At 40.5% G+C, this 18,448-nt stretch overlaps 1 protein-coding gene across 4 annotated transcripts in view; it reads right to left on the bottom strand.

Annotated features, from left to right (window-relative positions):
- Nucleotides 1–1,100: 1,100 nt before the first annotated feature.
- cers3 (ceramide synthase 3) overlaps nucleotides 1,101–18,448 on the bottom strand; it is a 50,804-nt gene continuing 33,456 nt past the window's right edge. For 3 of the 4 annotated variants that reach the window (XM_012958808.3, XM_012958809.3, XM_012958810.3), the window contains 8 exons: nucleotides 17,742–17,860; nucleotides 12,127–12,184; nucleotides 8,904–8,954; nucleotides 8,066–8,158; nucleotides 7,262–7,390; nucleotides 6,958–7,064; nucleotides 5,515–5,668; nucleotides 1,101–2,689 (listed from right to left, as the gene is read on the bottom strand). In XM_012958808.3, coding sequence (XP_012814262.1) covers nucleotides 2,573–2,689; nucleotides 5,515–5,668; nucleotides 6,958–7,064; nucleotides 7,262–7,390; nucleotides 8,066–8,158; nucleotides 8,904–8,954; nucleotides 12,127–12,184; nucleotides 17,742–17,860 — 828 coding nt within the window. In that variant the 3' untranslated portion in view covers nucleotides 1,101–2,572. The remainder of the gene's footprint in view (nucleotides 2,690–5,514; nucleotides 5,669–6,957; nucleotides 7,065–7,261; nucleotides 7,391–8,065; nucleotides 8,159–8,903; nucleotides 8,955–12,126; nucleotides 12,185–17,741; nucleotides 17,861–18,448) is intronic. The other variant, NM_001004852.1, reaches the window with a different exon arrangement.

The following is an 18,448-nucleotide window of genomic DNA, read 5'->3' as shown; positions in this document are numbered from 1 at the left end:
CATGTGAGTAAAGCCATTAAGGAGGGCAGTGCAGATACACCAGTAGCTAGACTCTGAGGACACTGCAACCTCTGCCCATCTTTAAGTGCAAAGCAATAGACTTTCAACCATCTCTCCTGCAGGAAGGATGAAACAGGGGTCTGGCCCAGTGTGGCCCCCAGCAAAACGTTGCCATTGGGTTGCTTCATTTAGTGTTTCCTGGATGGAAACTTACCTGGTTGTAGTCAGGTTCAGCATACCTCATGGCTGCCCTGTAACTTTGGCTAACAGTGGGATACATAAGACTTGGCCGTGGAGTCTATGCTTAGCAATGTTACTTTTTGCCTCCATTATGTACATTTAAGTGTTTGTGCTTGGTTTCCCTGACCAAGGTTCCAGTAAAGAATTGAAACATTGTATCAATAAAACCTCACTCTATTGTTTGAACACTCATAAGTTGTTAGGTCATTTAACTGTGGCTTGAGTCTCTGTATGTGCTATTTGGGAGAAGACTGGAAATGTTCTATATTGCAATCATTTACACACTGACCCATTTGTTTTACTAAAATAAAGCTTCAACAGTAGTTTGTAAGAGTTCATCTGACGTTGGAAAGAAAATCATTTTCATCAGCCATTATCTAGTTTATTGGCAGTAGTGCAATGATGGGTGCGCAGTAAGCAGAATCCTCTAGAATCATGGAACTTTGTCCCCAACTGCATGAAAGAAGCAAACCATGGATAATTACACTTTATGTGAGTCCATATGTGCTAAACATTATCGCCTTCCTCTATCGGAGCACGATGTCTATATGTGGGTAGGGCCCTCAGTGGAAACTTTCCACCACTTCGCTGATAAGACAGCTGATGGGGAAACACTTGGTATGGATGCTGTACCTGTAGAAACCAATATGGCTACTTTAAACCAAGCAGAGGCAATATATCATATGCAGGGCCCTTTTAAATTCAACAACTTGTGAAAATAAGAACATTTTGCCTATTGAAAGACTACAGGTGAATATAGCTGTTTAAGATTTTGCCAGAGAAGCAAGTGCAATGGAAGGTTTCTGTAATTATAAGCAAGATCAGATATGGATACCATGAATAAAAAATGCACTTGGAACTAAAGTCAGACCAGACCTTTATTCAAATTAAAAAGTAGTAATGTTGTGATTTCTGCCCACTGCAGAGCAGATAGCACTCTCGGTGTAACATGTAGCCTAAACGCAATCTGTTTACAGAGGCGAATAAAATAAAAAGTCTGGTCCAAGAGAATGGGAAAGAAAACTCTCAGCTGAGCTTGTAGCTAGGGACAGGTAACCTTTCTCCCAGAGGGATGCTTGGGGTTGCCGTTCCCCAACAGCTGCAGGTTACCTAGCCCTTAGCTAGCTCAGTGCATATACCTGCTGAAGGGTTAATACACTATTTTATAAGATATATGGAAATATATTCTTCAAAAAGGTCATAACTTGAGGAAATGAAGAAATAAAAAGCTCCACACTTCAATTATTAATGGTCCTGGTGTGAGAATGTTTTTACATAGTAAACATTGCAGCAAGGCCAGACACTGGGCTCAGCATTTGCTGACCATTTGGCACCACGAATGGATGTGGGCAATGCACTCTGAATGTGAGAAGTACAGTATTATATAGAGTTACTGCATGATACTTGGAATACTTGTACTGAAGTTAATTGTTGTCCCCATAACAAACCTGTTAAAGAAGGTGCGTTAGTGCGCAGCAACACTTCCTGCATTTGCCATGCTCTGTTCCCAAGGATTGCATATATTTTACAGTAACGCTGGTCCAGCAATTACCCTTGTTATTTAGCGAGCTGAGGGACAGCAGAGTTAATTGAAATGCTATGACATAAGCCATAAGATGCCTGCACTGCTAGGAGTCATGGCTGGTCTCCACGTCACTCTCCTCTACTCACTGCCTCTGCCTACCCTGAGCCTTTTTAGGTGCAAAGGACATACTGTGTGTGAATTCTGCACAGTGCATGTGTTCCCATATGTAGTATCCATATAGCCAGAAGAGGTGTGCATGATTTTTGTGACCTGTGTACGTAGAGTAACTGTCCATTGGCTATAAGGGGCTAGCAGAGCTATGATGGTTTCTCAGATCTGATTTCTTGCTGTATTCTCCAGCATTTTTTAGTGCAATGAATTACTGTCCTTCCCAGGCAGCACTGGTATGGTCTCCATCCAAGAAGGGAATTTCAGTCTTCTTGTATTTTGTTGTTTAACCCAATTCCTGAAGCAGAAGCAGCCAGTGCAACAAGAAACAGAGAAATTCCAGATAAGCCCGTGGTAGTTGGATCCTAATGTTTATTGTGATGAGAATTTAGTGTTTCTCTGTCTCTTCTCAGTTATAGATTTTCCCTGGTTTTGTAGTTAATGTTAAAAATGGACAAAAGGCTGTTATGACCCACATTCAGCCCCTAAATAAAGGGCTGCACACCTTCAGGACCATAGAGCTTCTTCAACAGAAGTTCATCCTCTCCCTCCCCATTTTGATGTCCAGCACACATAACTGGACTCTTCCATAATTCTGCCTGTCTGGGGAAGTGGTACTTTGTAAGAAAGTTAGGCGGGCTAGTGTTCACCTTGCCCGTTTTCAATGGGCCTTTTGCCATCCCCGTTGGTCAGTGAATGGTCGTCATTTTCATCACTGTCTTCTTCCTCTTTGTCACTGCGATCATCCCCTGACATCTGCATGGGCAAAATAAAGGTTAGTATGTCAGGCATAACTTGTTTTATTCAAATGCTACAGCAGCCTAATACTCGAGGTGGGAGACCTTGATTATACTCCTTTTATAAGACAAGAAGCTCTAGAGGAAAGAATTCTTAAAATGACTGCCTCTCCATGCCTCTAGTGCAGGGGTCCCCAACATTTCTTACTCGTGAGCCAAAATCAAATGTAAAGACTTGGAGAGCAACACAAGCACCATAAAGGGTCATGGAGGAGCCAAATAAGGGCTGTAATTGGCTATTAGGTAGCCCCTATGCTCACTGTCAGCTTACAGGGGCTTTATTTGGTAGTAAATCTTGTTTTTATTCAACCAAAACTTGCCCCCAAGTCAGGAATTCAAAAATAACTACCTGGTTTGGGGGCACTGAGAGCAACATCCAAGGGGCGGTCAGCAACTAGTTGGGGATCACTGCTCTAGTGCCTTAACATACCATATGATAGGTCAGTCACAGCAAACTTTATCAAACACTGTTATCTCTCTGTTAGCTTGACTGTGTAAACACTGCTGCAATAGGAGTAGGCTATGGACAGCCTTTGAAATGAATAAGGGCTCTGGCACACGGGGAGATTAGTCGCCCGCGACAAATCTCCCGTGTCTTGGGCGACTAATCTCCCCGAACTACCATCCCACCGGCGAACATGTAAGTCGCCAGTGGGATGGTACACGCTGCGCAGGAGATTTCGGCAAATCGGCGAAGTTGCCTCGCGAGGCATTTTCGGCGATTTGCCGGAATCGGGCCGCCGCGTGTGCCATCCCACCGACGACTAATCTCCCCGTGTGCCAGAGCCCTAAGCCTCAGCCCTCTCTCAGCCAATTTCAATCCTGTCCTGCCTTTTAACAGCTTGCATATCTGGTTGTATGCCCTTCGTGACATGCCAACTTACTGTTGTTAGTTTACCTAAGCCCTAGCAACCAGATAGCACTATACATTCTAAATCTGGAGGAACATTATTTTTTAGTTTTTGATAGGGATGTACCAAATCCACTTTTTCAGATTCGGGCGAATCCCCGAACCCTTCATAAAGGATTTAGCCGAATACCGAACCGAATCCTAATTAGCATATGATAATGAGGCTTTGGGAGGGTTAAATCTTGCCGCGTGCACGCAAAGATTTTTTAACTTCCATGTTTACATGACAAGAAGTCACAAGATTTTGAAGATTCGGTTTGGCCAGGAGCATGGATTTGGCCAAATTCGAATCCTGCCTTAAAGGAACAGTAACACTAAAAAATAAAAATGTTTTAAAATAATTAAAATATAATGTACTGTTGCCCTGCACTGGTAAAAGTTGTGTGTTTGCTTCAGAAAGACTACTGTAGTTAATAGAAATAGCTGTTGTGTAGCCATGGGGGCAGCCATTTAAATTGAAAAAAGGAGAAAAGGCACAGGTTACATAAGAAGATAACAGATAACTGTGTAAAATACAATGGGAATCTGCTACTTATCTGTTATCTGCTTAGTAACCTGTGCCTTTTCTCCTTTTTTCAATTTAAATGGCTGCCCTCATGGCTACACAGCACGGTATTTATATAAACTGTAGTAGTGTTTATGAAGCAAACACACAACTTTTACCAGTGCAGGGCAATAGTACATAATATATTAATTCTTTTTATACACTTTCATTTTTTGGTGTTACTGTTCCTTTAAAAGGCCGAATCCCGAACAGAATCCTGGAATCCCTAGTTTTTGATATTTTAAGAGTAGTTCTATTATATTACTCTCTACACCATGCAAAAAAAAACTAAAAGGGACTCTGAAATACATAACTGTGCATAATCTCACAAGCCATTCATTAGTTTGTCCATAGCTATAAATATGTCTGCTAACCCTCTTTTCTTCTCAGTCTTTCCCTGCACCTCCTTATCCAGTCTAATCAGTTGAAATAGCAACCCCTGTCCTCCCACTCACATAGCAATTCCTTACCCACTCCATAGTTTCCCTTGAACCCTAGTCCCATATACCACCTCCCATCCCATGACATTTCCTTCTGTCATTTTTATGAGTTGTGCGATTTCTCCTGTAGAATGAACACATTTTTCACTGTCCATGATTATTTCTAACCCAATATGGTTCCTAGTTGTGATTTACAGCCTTCTGTAGTAACCCATTTCCAGCAATGCCTAAACTGTGAGCAGGATTTATGATTTCTTCATTGAATGGGAAGAAGCCTACAATGTAACCAATTCTACCTATCATTCACACTAAATATTTCAGACTAGGCTCCAGAGTCCCAACAGTCAACATTCCAGGCCCACAAAAATAGCCATTAGAGATAAAATGTACTTAATAGTATCAGTGTCACATAGGACATGACATAACATGCGACAGAGTAGATGGGTGTGGGACCACCATAAGATTCCCTGGTACCCTGTCAGGCCAGTTCAGCCCAGCACAGATAACGCTAATGCCTAGCAAAGAACATGAGAATATTAGTGCTTTCCCATTCTTCAGAACATTAGGATTCCATTTCTGTGCTGGGCCTTTGTTAGTAAATTCTCAACCTATCACAGAACTTAGCCCACAAATCCTGATCTGGCACAGACTCAAAGCAAACAAATAAACCTTTGGATTCTTGTGCACACATGTCCTTTCTCTGCAGCTTGCACGGGGCACAAAAAGCTTTTTTGGTTGTCAGTTATTTTTCTACATTTAAAATGTGTTATTCCATCAATTGACTGATATGGTAGTAAAAGGGCATGTTTTACAATCTGGTACCACATAGATTATTGAGAGACCTATATGCTAAAAGAGCTCCCATGCATCACGTGTAGTGTAGTACTTACATTTCCTGAAATCACCTTTTTCACCATCCGAAAGATAAGGTAGGTCCAGTATATGTGGAGGAACTGGAGCACAAACATGAGCATATTGAAGAAGTAGTAGAGGAAGAATCTGGGACAGTAGTACAGAGGGTAAACCGTAGTAGCATATATAATCCTGCAACAAAATGCAACGGTCAGGATAATAGTATAACAAAATGCAATAGTCATTATAATAGTATAACAGATGGAGGCTTTGACATCAGACAGTTTAGAGCAGTGGTATGGGGGCTCAACCTGAAGACTTATTTGGGTGGGAAATCCTATTTGCTATTCTAGAAACACTTGAAAGCACAGCTTGGAGGTTATTTAGGGCTGTGACAGACGGGGAAGATTTGACACCCCACAGGCTAGAATGTAAATTGGCGGTGGGATGGCATACGCAGCGCCTAAATCGCCAAAGTTTCCTCTCAAGGCAACTTTGGCAAATCGCTGCGCCACGTATGCCATCCCACCGCCAATTTATATTCTAGCTGGTGGGATGGCATTTCGGGGAGATTAGCCCTTACAGTAAGATTTGGGATAAACATTTACTTATTCTTGGAACATTGTCTGAACAGCTTACAACAACAATGTTATCAGCTAACATGCCATGACCAAAAAATGGACCTCGGGGGGGGCTCAAACCAAACATGTCTGATAGCTACTGGTATAAAAGATGCTTTCCTAGTTAGTAATGCATGTTTCAGGCCTTCAGACTTTAGGTTTATCACTATGGTGTTACCTCCTAGGGGAGCCATTTTCCATCACTGTCACAGTTTATTTATAAAGAGACATTTTCCACTATGCTGTACAATACAAAACATCAAACAGAAATAAATGAAAAGCAGAGAGAGCCCGGCTCACCACATGCTATATGGGTTATGGCCTGTGGTAGCAATTTAAAACCTTCCCCTGTGGGGCCCTCTAGCTTTATTCAACTATACTGCTCATAGGCACAGTCAATATCCTCTGCCCTGCAGAAAAGCACCCCCCACCCAAAAAAAAAAAGAAAGACAAAGAAATCTGTCTCTTCAGTACCAGCATAGATTTCTTAGAAGATTCCCAGAATACCATTCTGCCACATATAGGTATCATTGTGCATTGGCAACATTACTAGACTGTAAGCTCTACGGGGCAGGGACCTCCATCCTCTTGTGTCTTTGACTCTTAACTTATTGCAACTGTATTTATCTGTATTTATTGTTATACTTTGTATTTATCTATTATCTTAATAATCCCGTTTGTATTAATGTATTCTACTGTACAGCGCTGTGTACATAAGTAGCACTTTATAAATAAAGATATACATACATACTAGCACACTGGGAGATGGTACTGCAGGGCGCAGAAAGGGTCAGACTTGACATTGTGGTACATTCATCCCCCCTCCCATCAAAGTCTGAGAGAACTGTACAAACCACGTACCAGAAAGGGAAAATTATCAGCCTACTGATAATGAATACCACTGCAAATATAATAAACAGGACATTGCATGACCTCTTCCAATCGGCGTAACTGCACATTTTGGCCGCCTAAAGACAAAAAGGAGATGTGATGAAGCTTTCCATACAGAGAGTACCACAGAAAACATTGTATAAGCACAGTTGTTTACTGGTCCCCAGCTGCCATTTGCAGCTGACCACAAAGTCAAGGGTTTATGGAATTTCCTCAGAATGCTATTGGCTTTTGTCACAGCCATGTTACCCTGGATCATGGGGACATACTTTACCTCAAGCAGAATATCAGAGAGATCGTGGACAAGCAAAGTGAGAGTGCCCACACGAATATACTTGACACTCCAGGAGAAGTTCAGCAGGAAGATGGTAGCCAGGTGATGAACAACCTGAACCTTGAAGTCCTTAATAGACAAATCAATAATGAAATATGAATTAGACAATAACTGTTACAGTGATAATGGAGATTTTTAGCTACTCCATTTTCTCATGCTGTCACATATTGATTTCTCTCTTTCCAGGACATTTCAACTATTTTAATGTTTATAGTCTATTGTTGCCACATATACTTTAGTAAACAGGAAGCAAATGATGCAAATGACTACTAAATGATATATAAATTGTCATGGGTTATGCGGACCATTCTATATTACTTGTTATTATAGAGGATCTATTTGAATGTGATATATTGTTTCAACTGGTACAAACGTAGAGTTAAACATATTCTACAAGTTCCTGTGCCAATGGAAGCGGTAGAGTTAATTACTTTGTATATAAAAATGATTATACGTGTATTTTAGATACTGCTGTGTCTCTTGGTGTAGCTTAATTCACTGCCACACAAAAAAAAAAAAAGTTGGACAGATATATTATCTGTATCTTATAAATCAGAGAAAGGCAAAAACCTCTTTCATTGGATTCACAAGGAGAAACAACACTGAGAGGCATGGGCCTTTATAGGTTTCTATATGGCATTTCAGAACCACCGTTGGTAACATTCAATACACTAAATACAGATATTCTCAGTTTATATGGGGAGTCCATACAGGCCCCCTGGGAACACTGTTTTATGTACTCACCTTTCTTCTGACATCAGAGGCCACACTGAACAAAAGTGCCCAATAGAAACTCAGCTCCATCACATAGTACCAGTACTGGGATGTCAGCACTTCCTGAGGGAATATAACAAACACATCATAATTCTGGTTAACTGGATTTTTGATGTTGAAAAAAAATGTCCTTATATTCTTGGATTCAGACCAGATCAAAAATATCAGACAGGCAGTTATTAGCAGCCACTTGTTTCTTAAAACATTTGCCCCAAATTGTCATTATACTATAAAACTAATCCAAACTAGAAGGCTAAAACAGAGGGTGGAAACAGAAGCCGATGACTAAAGGGTAAGGTCTGGGGTGATTTGTTGGGCAGGTGCAAGCACAGCAAAGGGAAAAGGCTAGCTTTTAGTGTTTAGGTTTGGCTTTTCACTGCAAGGTCAATACACGTGTATGGTAAATTTTATGTTGTTCCTTTTATTCAGTTGCTTTTCATGTCCTTAGCCTAAACAACTGAAATTTCTTTCAGGACAGAATCTTCCATTCATTAGGATTGCAGGATTATCTGTCAAAACAGCCTGTAATTTGCCTTACATGCCTAGATGTTGGGCGAAATAACCTAAATTTGCCAAACTTCCAGATGAAATCTGGGCATGTATGGCCACTCTATCTCTGCAGAGCAAGTAGATACACCATTATCCAAACATTAGTAGAACAGTGCGGTGGGCCTAGTTCACATAGTGTAGCAACGTAAATGTCTGCAAAATGGGACAATTTTACCACACGTTTTATTTTATACAAACTACTTTATAAACACGTTTAATAAACTAGCAGTTTAAACTACATTCCAAACTTTGTCCTCACCTGCTTTGGGTATCCGACCCACACCTCCCACACATCATGGAACCAGGGTTTCTGCAAAAGACACCAGACACACTGATTAGGGGATCATGTGTCACATCTAAGAGACCTGTAACGTGCGCACTATACATATTTTTGTAAATGAGAAAATACTGTATTTATTGGACAATAATTGCTGTGGGAATTAGCTAGAATGTCAACTGTCAAGAAACATGAGCGAGTAGCCTTTCCTTACAACAGAAATCTATATGTAACCAGCAGCTCTAAGTCAGCCCGTGTGGCATAAGCCTGACAAATACATGCCTATCTTAGGAGTAGTCCAGTAATAAATATCCATTGTTTGAACAACTGGGTGACTCACAGGTTGGCAAAAGAACCAAATTATTTTTCAGTTTTTTACCGATTGCCGACATGGTAATCAGTGGACTATTTTCGTGCTCTGTTTTATTTAGGCACATAATGTACTTGTAATATTTTGAATGGCACATCTAAGCAGGCATTGAGCTCTGCGAGACGGAGAGGCAATTTACTCTATCAGCTCTTGTGCAAAAGCAAATATAAATGGTGTACGCCTTTGGAAAACAGATTTGATTTAAGAAAATTAGGTGTGTTGGGGTGGGGAATGTCTTTGTTTGACAGACCCCAATTAGTTTTGTTGAATAATCAAGTTTATCGTTCTGTAGTTGAATGATCAATGGAAAAAGGTGAGGGTGAGGTTGCATTACTATGAGCCTAAGGTGCAGGGATCAGTTCTCTCCCCCTATTAGTACAAACAAACTATCATGCTTTCCATTCAATCTTTAGAATCAGGCCTATGTGTGTAAAGTAGATTTATATATTTTTGGATGTTGCACCTCTTCTACATAAGCCTAACTGAATAAGCCCCAAATGTAGGGGGTATATTTTCCCTTTAAGGCTTTTGCCTATACATAACAACCCCTTGCATATAAGCTGACCATATGCATAGTCAGTTCTAAACCGATCTGCTCTAGGGCCCCTGGCTGTCAGTAGGTTGCTGGATGTAGTGGATTAGAATAATACCGGGGGGAAGACAAATTGAAATGCTAAGAACATTTTTTACAATGATTGCACAATCCAAGAAGATTGCATTTGTACATCATCAATTACATTTTCTGGCCAATTTTGCTCTTTGGCCAAAATTGCTCTTTTCTCTCCTGCCCTAAATAAGGCCTTGTTCACTGACTCCTAATGGAGTGAACATAACTTAATAAGCGGAACTAGTGGTGCTTTATGGCTTCCAGAACATCTTGTTCACTACTATACCACGCGCCTTTAAAAGGTCTGATAACTGGCCAAGTAAATAATGAGAATGGGAACAGGTCATTTTAGGTGATAACTGTGTCAAAGGGGCCATAATCAGAAAATCTTCTGGTATTTCTATATGTACTATGTGTATCTGTAACAGCAGAAACAAAAGAGTAACAAATAAAGCAGGACATGTGCAATATTATTAGCATTTGTAATAGTTCTTATCGAACGCTGCTAGAAATAAGTGTGAAACAGCATGAATTCAACATGTACTGTGTTTACTGATGAACCAGCACAGGTTAAAAAACAGCAGACCCAATAGCGGCTGAGGGGCCCAGGATATAGGAGGTCTGGGGGTGTCAGGGCGCATATGCATAAATCCAGTCCATATAAAGTTGTGGGGCCCTGTAAATTCTGCCACTGAGGCAGCCCACGGGTATCATTCATACTACATACTGTGATCCAACTCATCTGGACCAGTTCTTGCATCATGTAAACTGGATCCTACTAGATGCAAGTTGTGCCAAGCTATTTCAGTGTAAATCAGTTGGATGAGAGAGAAAAAAAGTAACATAGTTATTGTACAGTGCATCCTATTAGTTACATGTCCAACTACTGTGAATGGCATAAATTGCATGAATCTGCAACTTCTTCCAGACTTGGCTCTCAGACTTTATAGGTACCAGATCAGCCCAGTGTCTGTACTGTAAATAAGACCTAGGGACGGGGCACATAAGTACTGACCAGGAGACATTCATAGCCCCTAGGAGTGTCCCCTGTTTAGTGCAGGAAGGACAAACACAAATGCCTGCCTTAAGAGTTAAAGGTTAAACATTACACAATCTTGCAAAGTACAGTGCTGTGACCAAGTAGAGTGATGAAAGACATATCGCAACTATTTGCTTTGCCAGAAAATCCTAACAAGGTCACACAGTAAGTGATAATACATACATATATAATGCACTCTGGGTAATTCTATGGATACCAGGGATTAAAAGAAAAATACACGTTACAATTGTAAAACAGCACAATTTGCAGACGGCCACCTACTAAAATAATAGGAAATGCCCATCACTGAGCCACATAGGCTTTATTAAGGTTTACAAATTCTCCATTCAGATTTCAAGGTGAGTATTGTACCCATGTGCCATAATTACATGTGATTGCCACTGGTTGTAACGCAAAGTGCTAGATATAAGGCACTTATGCACATAGTTGTGGGTGACAACTTCTATACAGTCGCCCAAAAATAAAAACCTACTGATTATATTTTGCTGCCAGTGTATTGCACGCCACTGTAATGCAAGCCATTTAGCACCGACTGTATAGATAGAGCAAACCATAAGTATTAATGCAGCTTTATGGCTAAAGGGATGTAGATGGTATTCGCTTAAGTGGAAAAACACAATTATAAAACCACCAAGAAGAGAGTGAGTGGAAAACTAAATGGAGTTCACACTTTTATACTTATTGTTGCTTATTCTAAGCAACACCAATAAACATTCATTACAGATTTCCATTGGTTTAAAAGTATGTGCAAATGTAATTGCAGTTGAAAGCAGTGTTTATCCCATTCTGTTCTCTGGTTCTGAGTGAAATTATGTAGCAGAAGTCCATTCTCCTCCACGTCTGTTAATCAGCTGACTTCTGTGACCTTGCTTTAGCTATCGGAGTGCAAAGAATATAAACACACAGACACTGATCTCAATATTACATTTGCACATAACATTAAAATCATCAACAATGTTTAATAAATGCATATTGGAAAGCTGTTTTTTTTTTTTTCGTTGAGCAAAACACAGTTTTTGAGGGGAGTTCCACTTTAAGGAGGTTAAAAAGCAACATGAGCTTGATTTCCTTCCGGTAACTCACAGCAGCACAACAAATGATTGCGTTCATGCTTTCACTGCACCAGATCAGAAGAAACTATGTAATGGGGAAATAAATATGAACTCACATCATAGAGCACTGCAACTCCTCCGACCAGGGCGCACAGGTAAAATGTGAATCGCCAACTGCAAAGCAAAACTTTAGCATTAATGAATGGGCAGGATATTTGCAACAGCAGGCTGGACTTATAACTACCAGCACTCAAGGGGGATGCTGGGAACTGTAGGCTGCAGACACCACTAAGGGGTGAAATCATCCCATATAAAAATCAGGGCTGTGGAGTCGGTAGATAAATTCTCCGACTCTGACTCCTCAGTTTCCGATACTTCCGACTCCTCTGTTTTTAATATGCTAATGTATTTTATACATCCAGGAAGGGGCAGGGGCACTTAAATCACAACTGAACTGATAATAAACTGATAGACAATTGTATCTATACTCCTACTCCTAATGATTTCCCTAGAATCCCATAGTCATGTTTAAAGTTTAAGCTAACATTACAGCTGAATTACAGCAGTTTTTCAAATGTTTTAAAGCTTCAGTCTTAAACTATTGACTATCCATTCCCTTCACGTATACAAGTATTTCAGTCCTACAAATTTTTTTTTACTTAATTAGTTATCAGTGAGAGTTAGGCTAGGTTCACAGTGAGCATTGTGTTCCCTGTAACAGAGGAACACGACGCAGTGGAGCTGCCGCACCTTGTACGTTACTGTCCCATTTAGTGAAGCATGAAAAGCATGCTTCATGGTCACTCAACGTGTTCGTTTATGCACTGCGTGCAATGGGCTTTATTCTTATAGCAGAGAAGTAATTAATTATGACTGTTTGTGAATTGGGACATTTAAACTTGCTTTATTTTTTTTTTTTATTCCCATTTAAATTTAGTAGGAGTCGGAGTCGGTTCATTTTTTGCCGACTCCGACTCCGACTCCAGGTACCCAAAATAGCCTCCGACTCCACAGCCCTGATAAAAATCCACAATATAAAACTTTAATCCCATAATTATTATTTTCTGGGCAAAATCTGCCTCGTGTGCGCAGTGGCAGGCCTGTTACTAGACATGACCAATAGCGTTAGATTTTGATGGAAATGTCCTCTCCTAGATCCCTGTATTATAAAAAAAAGGCCCACCGTGAACAAGTTTTTATTATTAACACCACCTGAAATTCCCTTGTCTAGCAAACACATGGCAATGATTCACACTCATTTTACTTTTAACTTATCCTTGTCGTCGCCAATTGGGCAGCAAACTCTTGTGTGTGAAGCCGCTGCACACAGTGACAACACCACAGCCTTTACATGCGGCCTCAATCTAATCCCATGACAACATGTGAACAAACTGACATTCCCCCTCCCAACCACACATCCGCCTAGAGCATGACACTTCTGCTTCAATGAGCACTGATTTAACTGTAACAGTGCAGCAAGAAGAGCACGGCTCTGGGGCAAATCAACTTATATGAGAATGGCTAACTAAGCACGCTAGGGACATCATGTATAACAGTGAAGATTTAGGGGATTCTAACACCTGCCATTCTCAAAGGGTGCATAGTCAGTTCCCATTCTTCAAAAAGGATAAGCTTTAAAACATACACAAGAAGGCCTAAAATGATCCCTCTCCTCCATGAATATCCAAATGGGGCTTATTCATATATCACACAGGAAGAAAAATGCCTTCAGCAGAGGTCCTTGATCCAATATGGATCCTTCGTGTGATCCAATCAAGAGGAACGGATCTTCACAATTTAAATTTGGGCGGCCAAAAGAAAGGTTTGGAAACCTGACCAAATGAACAGACCTTTATATTATATATATATCCAGCATAATGACCTCTTAAAGATTCCACTATACTTTATCACTAGCGCTATACTGTATACAACTAGAGGGAATCTCCCGATTCTGTGTGGCATAAGAGTATCTGGAATACCCACCAATCCCACCCGTGGAAATCCCACCTCCTGGTTTTAGCTTTAATATCTATCTTTGCCACATCCCCACATAGGATTAAATAAGTTCTTGGGAATCCTGTTCTAAAATGAGTACTGTTTTTTCCCCTGGTTCTAGTATTTCCAGTCACTAAAGAACTCAATTACACAGCTAAACCCTAACTCCTTACTGGTGTTTGTACTACAAATTGACCTATACTGTCACATATTCAACAACTTTGCCATAGCCAGAATGCAGGGAGCAGGGCAAGAAACAACAATAAAGGGGCAACAAGGGGAGTGGCTGCTAGAGTACAGATGACTAGTTCAATATATTTTTAGTAAACAGGTCAAAAAAGATTTTATTGTTGGCACTGTATGTCTGCATGCAGACTTTTGTGCCAAGTGGTGCCATTTGTAATTATACTACATAGAAACTACAGATGATGCAGAGGGACAATTTATGTTTGCTTGCACTGCTCTTACTGCTGGGCTTTCAGTCTCCCTCATGTTCTATGAAATACCCCACAATGTGCCTAAAGGCAGTAGCACACAGTGAGTTTTCATGGTGATGGTGCTCTGAGGAAATGGCACTAGCACCCACTAACCATGCTATTAACCAAAAACAAGTTGCCTACAACACACAGCGGTGGCCACTGAGCAAGTGATACAAAAAATATTAGGCAGAGCCGGGGAAAGTAAGTTTTCCCTTGCCCCCAAGTTACTAGCAAAATATTTTTTATTTCTGCCAGGGAAGAGTCAAAGGCAAGGCCATTGCTTCCCAGGTCTGAAGAAACCAGCACACAGAACTGCATACTGCCTTCTTTTAGGAACTGCTCTCTAAATAAGCCAATTGCATCTTAGGCTAATGGAAATATTTTATATACTGAGCTTCGGCATCACTATAACAGTAATGATCCAGGCCTATAAAGCTGTGCACGGGAGCTCGCCATCTTGGATTCAGTTAGGCTTGTGACTGACACTGTACATGCCCAGTGTGTTCCGAGCAGCTGTTGAGAAGCTAAGGTTAGCTCTTTCATATAAACGGATGCTACAGGGCTGATTATTTAAATTCTGGTGATAATTTCACTGGTTTCAGAGCTGCAATATAATGTGAATCTGAATACATTAATAATCAGCCTTATACTGTTACATTTCTATATATATATATATATATATATATATATATATATATATATATATATATATATATATATATATATATATATATATATATATACACACACAGTATATTGTGGGTGGGCCCCTAAGCTCAGGTAAGTGACAGCAGCACAGAGCATGTGCAGAAAATCAGCAGAAAAGAAGATGGGGAGCTACTGGGGCATCTTTGGGGGCACAGATCTTCCCTGCTAAAGGACTGTGGTTGCCTTGGGCTGCACAGAAGCCCAAAACATAATGTACAACATGTCCACCCTACTTTAGTTAAACTTAGTTCCCCTTAAAGCAAGACTTCTTGCTGTTGGCTCTGTAAAGGTGCCTGTTATTAGAGTTAACGGTTACACCTTGTATGTTAGATGTAATAAATATTATTTATCATTATTATACGATTATATCTCACTAATATTTTTGACAATATTATTTGTCCTGTACCACAGTAAATGTAAGCTCTTCGTGGATTCAGTATGTGTATGCCTAACACAATGCTTACATTGTATTATTGCTCAGTATAATGCTGCTTTAATTTACTTGCTTCTGGGCCTCCCACTGATCTCAGTGTATGAGGCCATAAGGATGATGGTGACACACTGTTTTCTTATCCAGGGCCAAAGCTATTTTCAGTAATGTCGTTGGGGGTGGCTGAGCTGATTCAGAGTCTGGGTAAATTCACCGTCACTGTATGTTGCGGTCTGATGGTTTCTGTGCAGCCAGTGCAGGATCGGCCTGTTCTATGCACAAGAGATGCTATCATTGGATACTCTGTGCAGACAAAATACATGGTTCCAAAAGAATTTTCCTACTAAAATGAAACTGCCAACAAATATGATTCTGTACTGGATAGAAATGCCTCCAGGTGATTTAAACAAGCATATTTGTTATTAGTCGGATATTAATTATTCAAAAGCTATTATAGTAGAAAGATACTATTAGTATCACTTCTTGCCAGTTTTACTAGGCGGCACATCCTTTCTATAGGCTGTAACAGAATAGCTCTGTTCTGAGAAGCTGTTAATGGACAATTCATTGAATGCCAATAAATGAAAGCAATCAATAATGCACAGCACAAAAAAGTAGTACTGTCGCCTAACCCAATAGTACTTAGCATGGCACCCTACCTGCCCTCATACCAAGCCATGTAACAAGTTGGGCTGCCTTAAAAAGCAATTCATTGTATTTTTCTTTTTTTTTCCTGTTTTGTTAAAAGAACTCCCTTTCTTAAAGGAGAAGGAAAGGCAAAGTCACTTGGGGGTGCCAAAATGTTAGGCACCCCCAAGTGACTTGAATCGCATACCTTTTACCCCGGGCTGGTGCCCCTGTACAGAAAGAACCGCACCAGCCCGGGGTAGCTGCAGCGCTTCCTCCTTCCTGTAGCGCTCAACGCACACATGCGCAGTAGAGTGAAAAGCCGAACTTTAAAAGAGAAGTCTGCTTTTCACTCTACTGCGCATGCGCCTATTGTGTTAGTCTTAGCGAAACGCAGGTGGAAGGAGGAAGCGCATTGCTCCAGGTACCCCGGGCTGGTGCTGTTTTCTCCTAACAGGGGCACCAGCCCGGGGTACAAGGTAAGCGATTAAAGTCACTTGGGGGTGCTTAACATTTTAGCACCCCCAAGTGACTTAGCCTTTCCTTGTCCTTTAAAGGAGAACTAAATCGTAACTAAAGATGTAGGATAGAAATGTTGTAAATTATGTTTTGTGCTTCTGTATCAGCCCAAGGCAACCACAGCCCTTTAGCAATGAAGATCTGTGCCCCCAAAGATGCCCAAGCAGTTTCCTATCTTCTTGTTTGCCGATTCACTGAGCATGCTCTGTGCTGCTGTCAGTGTCTGTGCTACTGAGTTTAGGGACCGACCCACAATATACTGTATATATAGCATATAAATGTCACACTATAAGTCTGAATAGTTATTAACATAGATGATTACTGCATGGCAGCCCTGAAACCAGTGCTATTAGCATCAGACTTAAATCATCAGCCTGTAAGGATCAGCTATATGACAGACAAACATAATTTTCTTTTCTTGATAAATGGCTGCTACATCCATCACTGTAATTCGATCATTGCCCATATTATCCACCAAACCTCGCCAAACGAGGGGATCTTAATGGGTATGGCCACCTTTAGTTTTAAAGCTCAACACTCAAATTGGAGGCTTCTTTCCATTGCAGTTTTTCTCCATGCCAATGTGTTTCTAAAGAGACACTATAACTGTTGGTGGCCATGCACAAGCAGATTTAAGCTGCCAATCGAGTCCTTTAGACTCATTCAGCAGCTTATCTGCCCATGTATTGGGCCTCCCCAATCAAGACATGGCTGAAAATTGCGCAGGTTTGATTTTCCTGTCTGATCGGGGGCCACGTGAATGTATTCATGCAATCCTTGGTGCGAAGGCTGCTACACCTGTCATTGTAATTCGATCATTTGGCCCCAGGGCCAGCCTTCAGCAAGGATTTTTAATTCAGCAACATCTAAAACATTTTGCTGGTTGGCTGGTATGTATCAAAATATGCACTACTCATTCACATATTCACCCACATGACTAGGAAGGGGAAAAAAATAAAAAAAACTTCCTCACCAAGATTCTTGGAACTTCTTTAGAACAGCTGGACGGTCCTGGTTCCGTCTTCTCCTGAACCAGCGCTCTACTTGTATAGATGTACGATTGCTTTTCTTAGCCAAGCCATACATTTCTTCCTGCACAATAGGATAACAGAATATAATAATTTATTATTTGGTTATGTACTTTAAGCTATTTATATAATGGGATTATTCAGTTTCAGGGCTTTTCCCTCAGATACAGATATTGGAAAGCCAGAAAAAGTTACCACCCATTATATAGGGCTACACATCCAGAAGCATGTACAGGTATAGTATCTATTATCTAGAATGCTCAAGATCTGGGGTTTTCTGGATATGGGATTTTCTGTAATTTGGATCTCCATATCTTAAGTGTGCTAAAAATTATTTAAACATTAAATAAACCCAATAGGATTGTTTTGCCTCAATATAGATCCATGCAGTTTAGAGGAATATTTCCAATGTTAATCTATGGCACCCTGAGTACAGAAACACTTGATGCTAACATTAACAACACAAATTATTAACTGCATGAACTTTGGAGTTGATGCAGTTCATGACTGCAGATGTGCAGCATTTTGCATCTTTGCCCTGCTCCAAGACCGCCAGTCACACTCATATATTAAAAGCAAATCAATTTAAATGAAAACAGAATTGGAAAGATTCTAGAAAGGTGCAGTTTCCTTTAAAAATCAGATCCAGTCT

Source organism: Xenopus tropicalis, chromosome 3 (assembly GCF_000004195.4).
Source record: "Xenopus tropicalis strain Nigerian chromosome 3, UCB_Xtro_10.0, whole genome shotgun sequence".
NCBI classification, from domain to species: Eukaryota; Metazoa; Chordata; class Amphibia; order Anura; family Pipidae; genus Xenopus; species Xenopus tropicalis.
The sequence above is the reverse complement of the archived record's forward strand: the minus strand, read 5'-3'. Positions and strand labels throughout refer to the sequence as shown.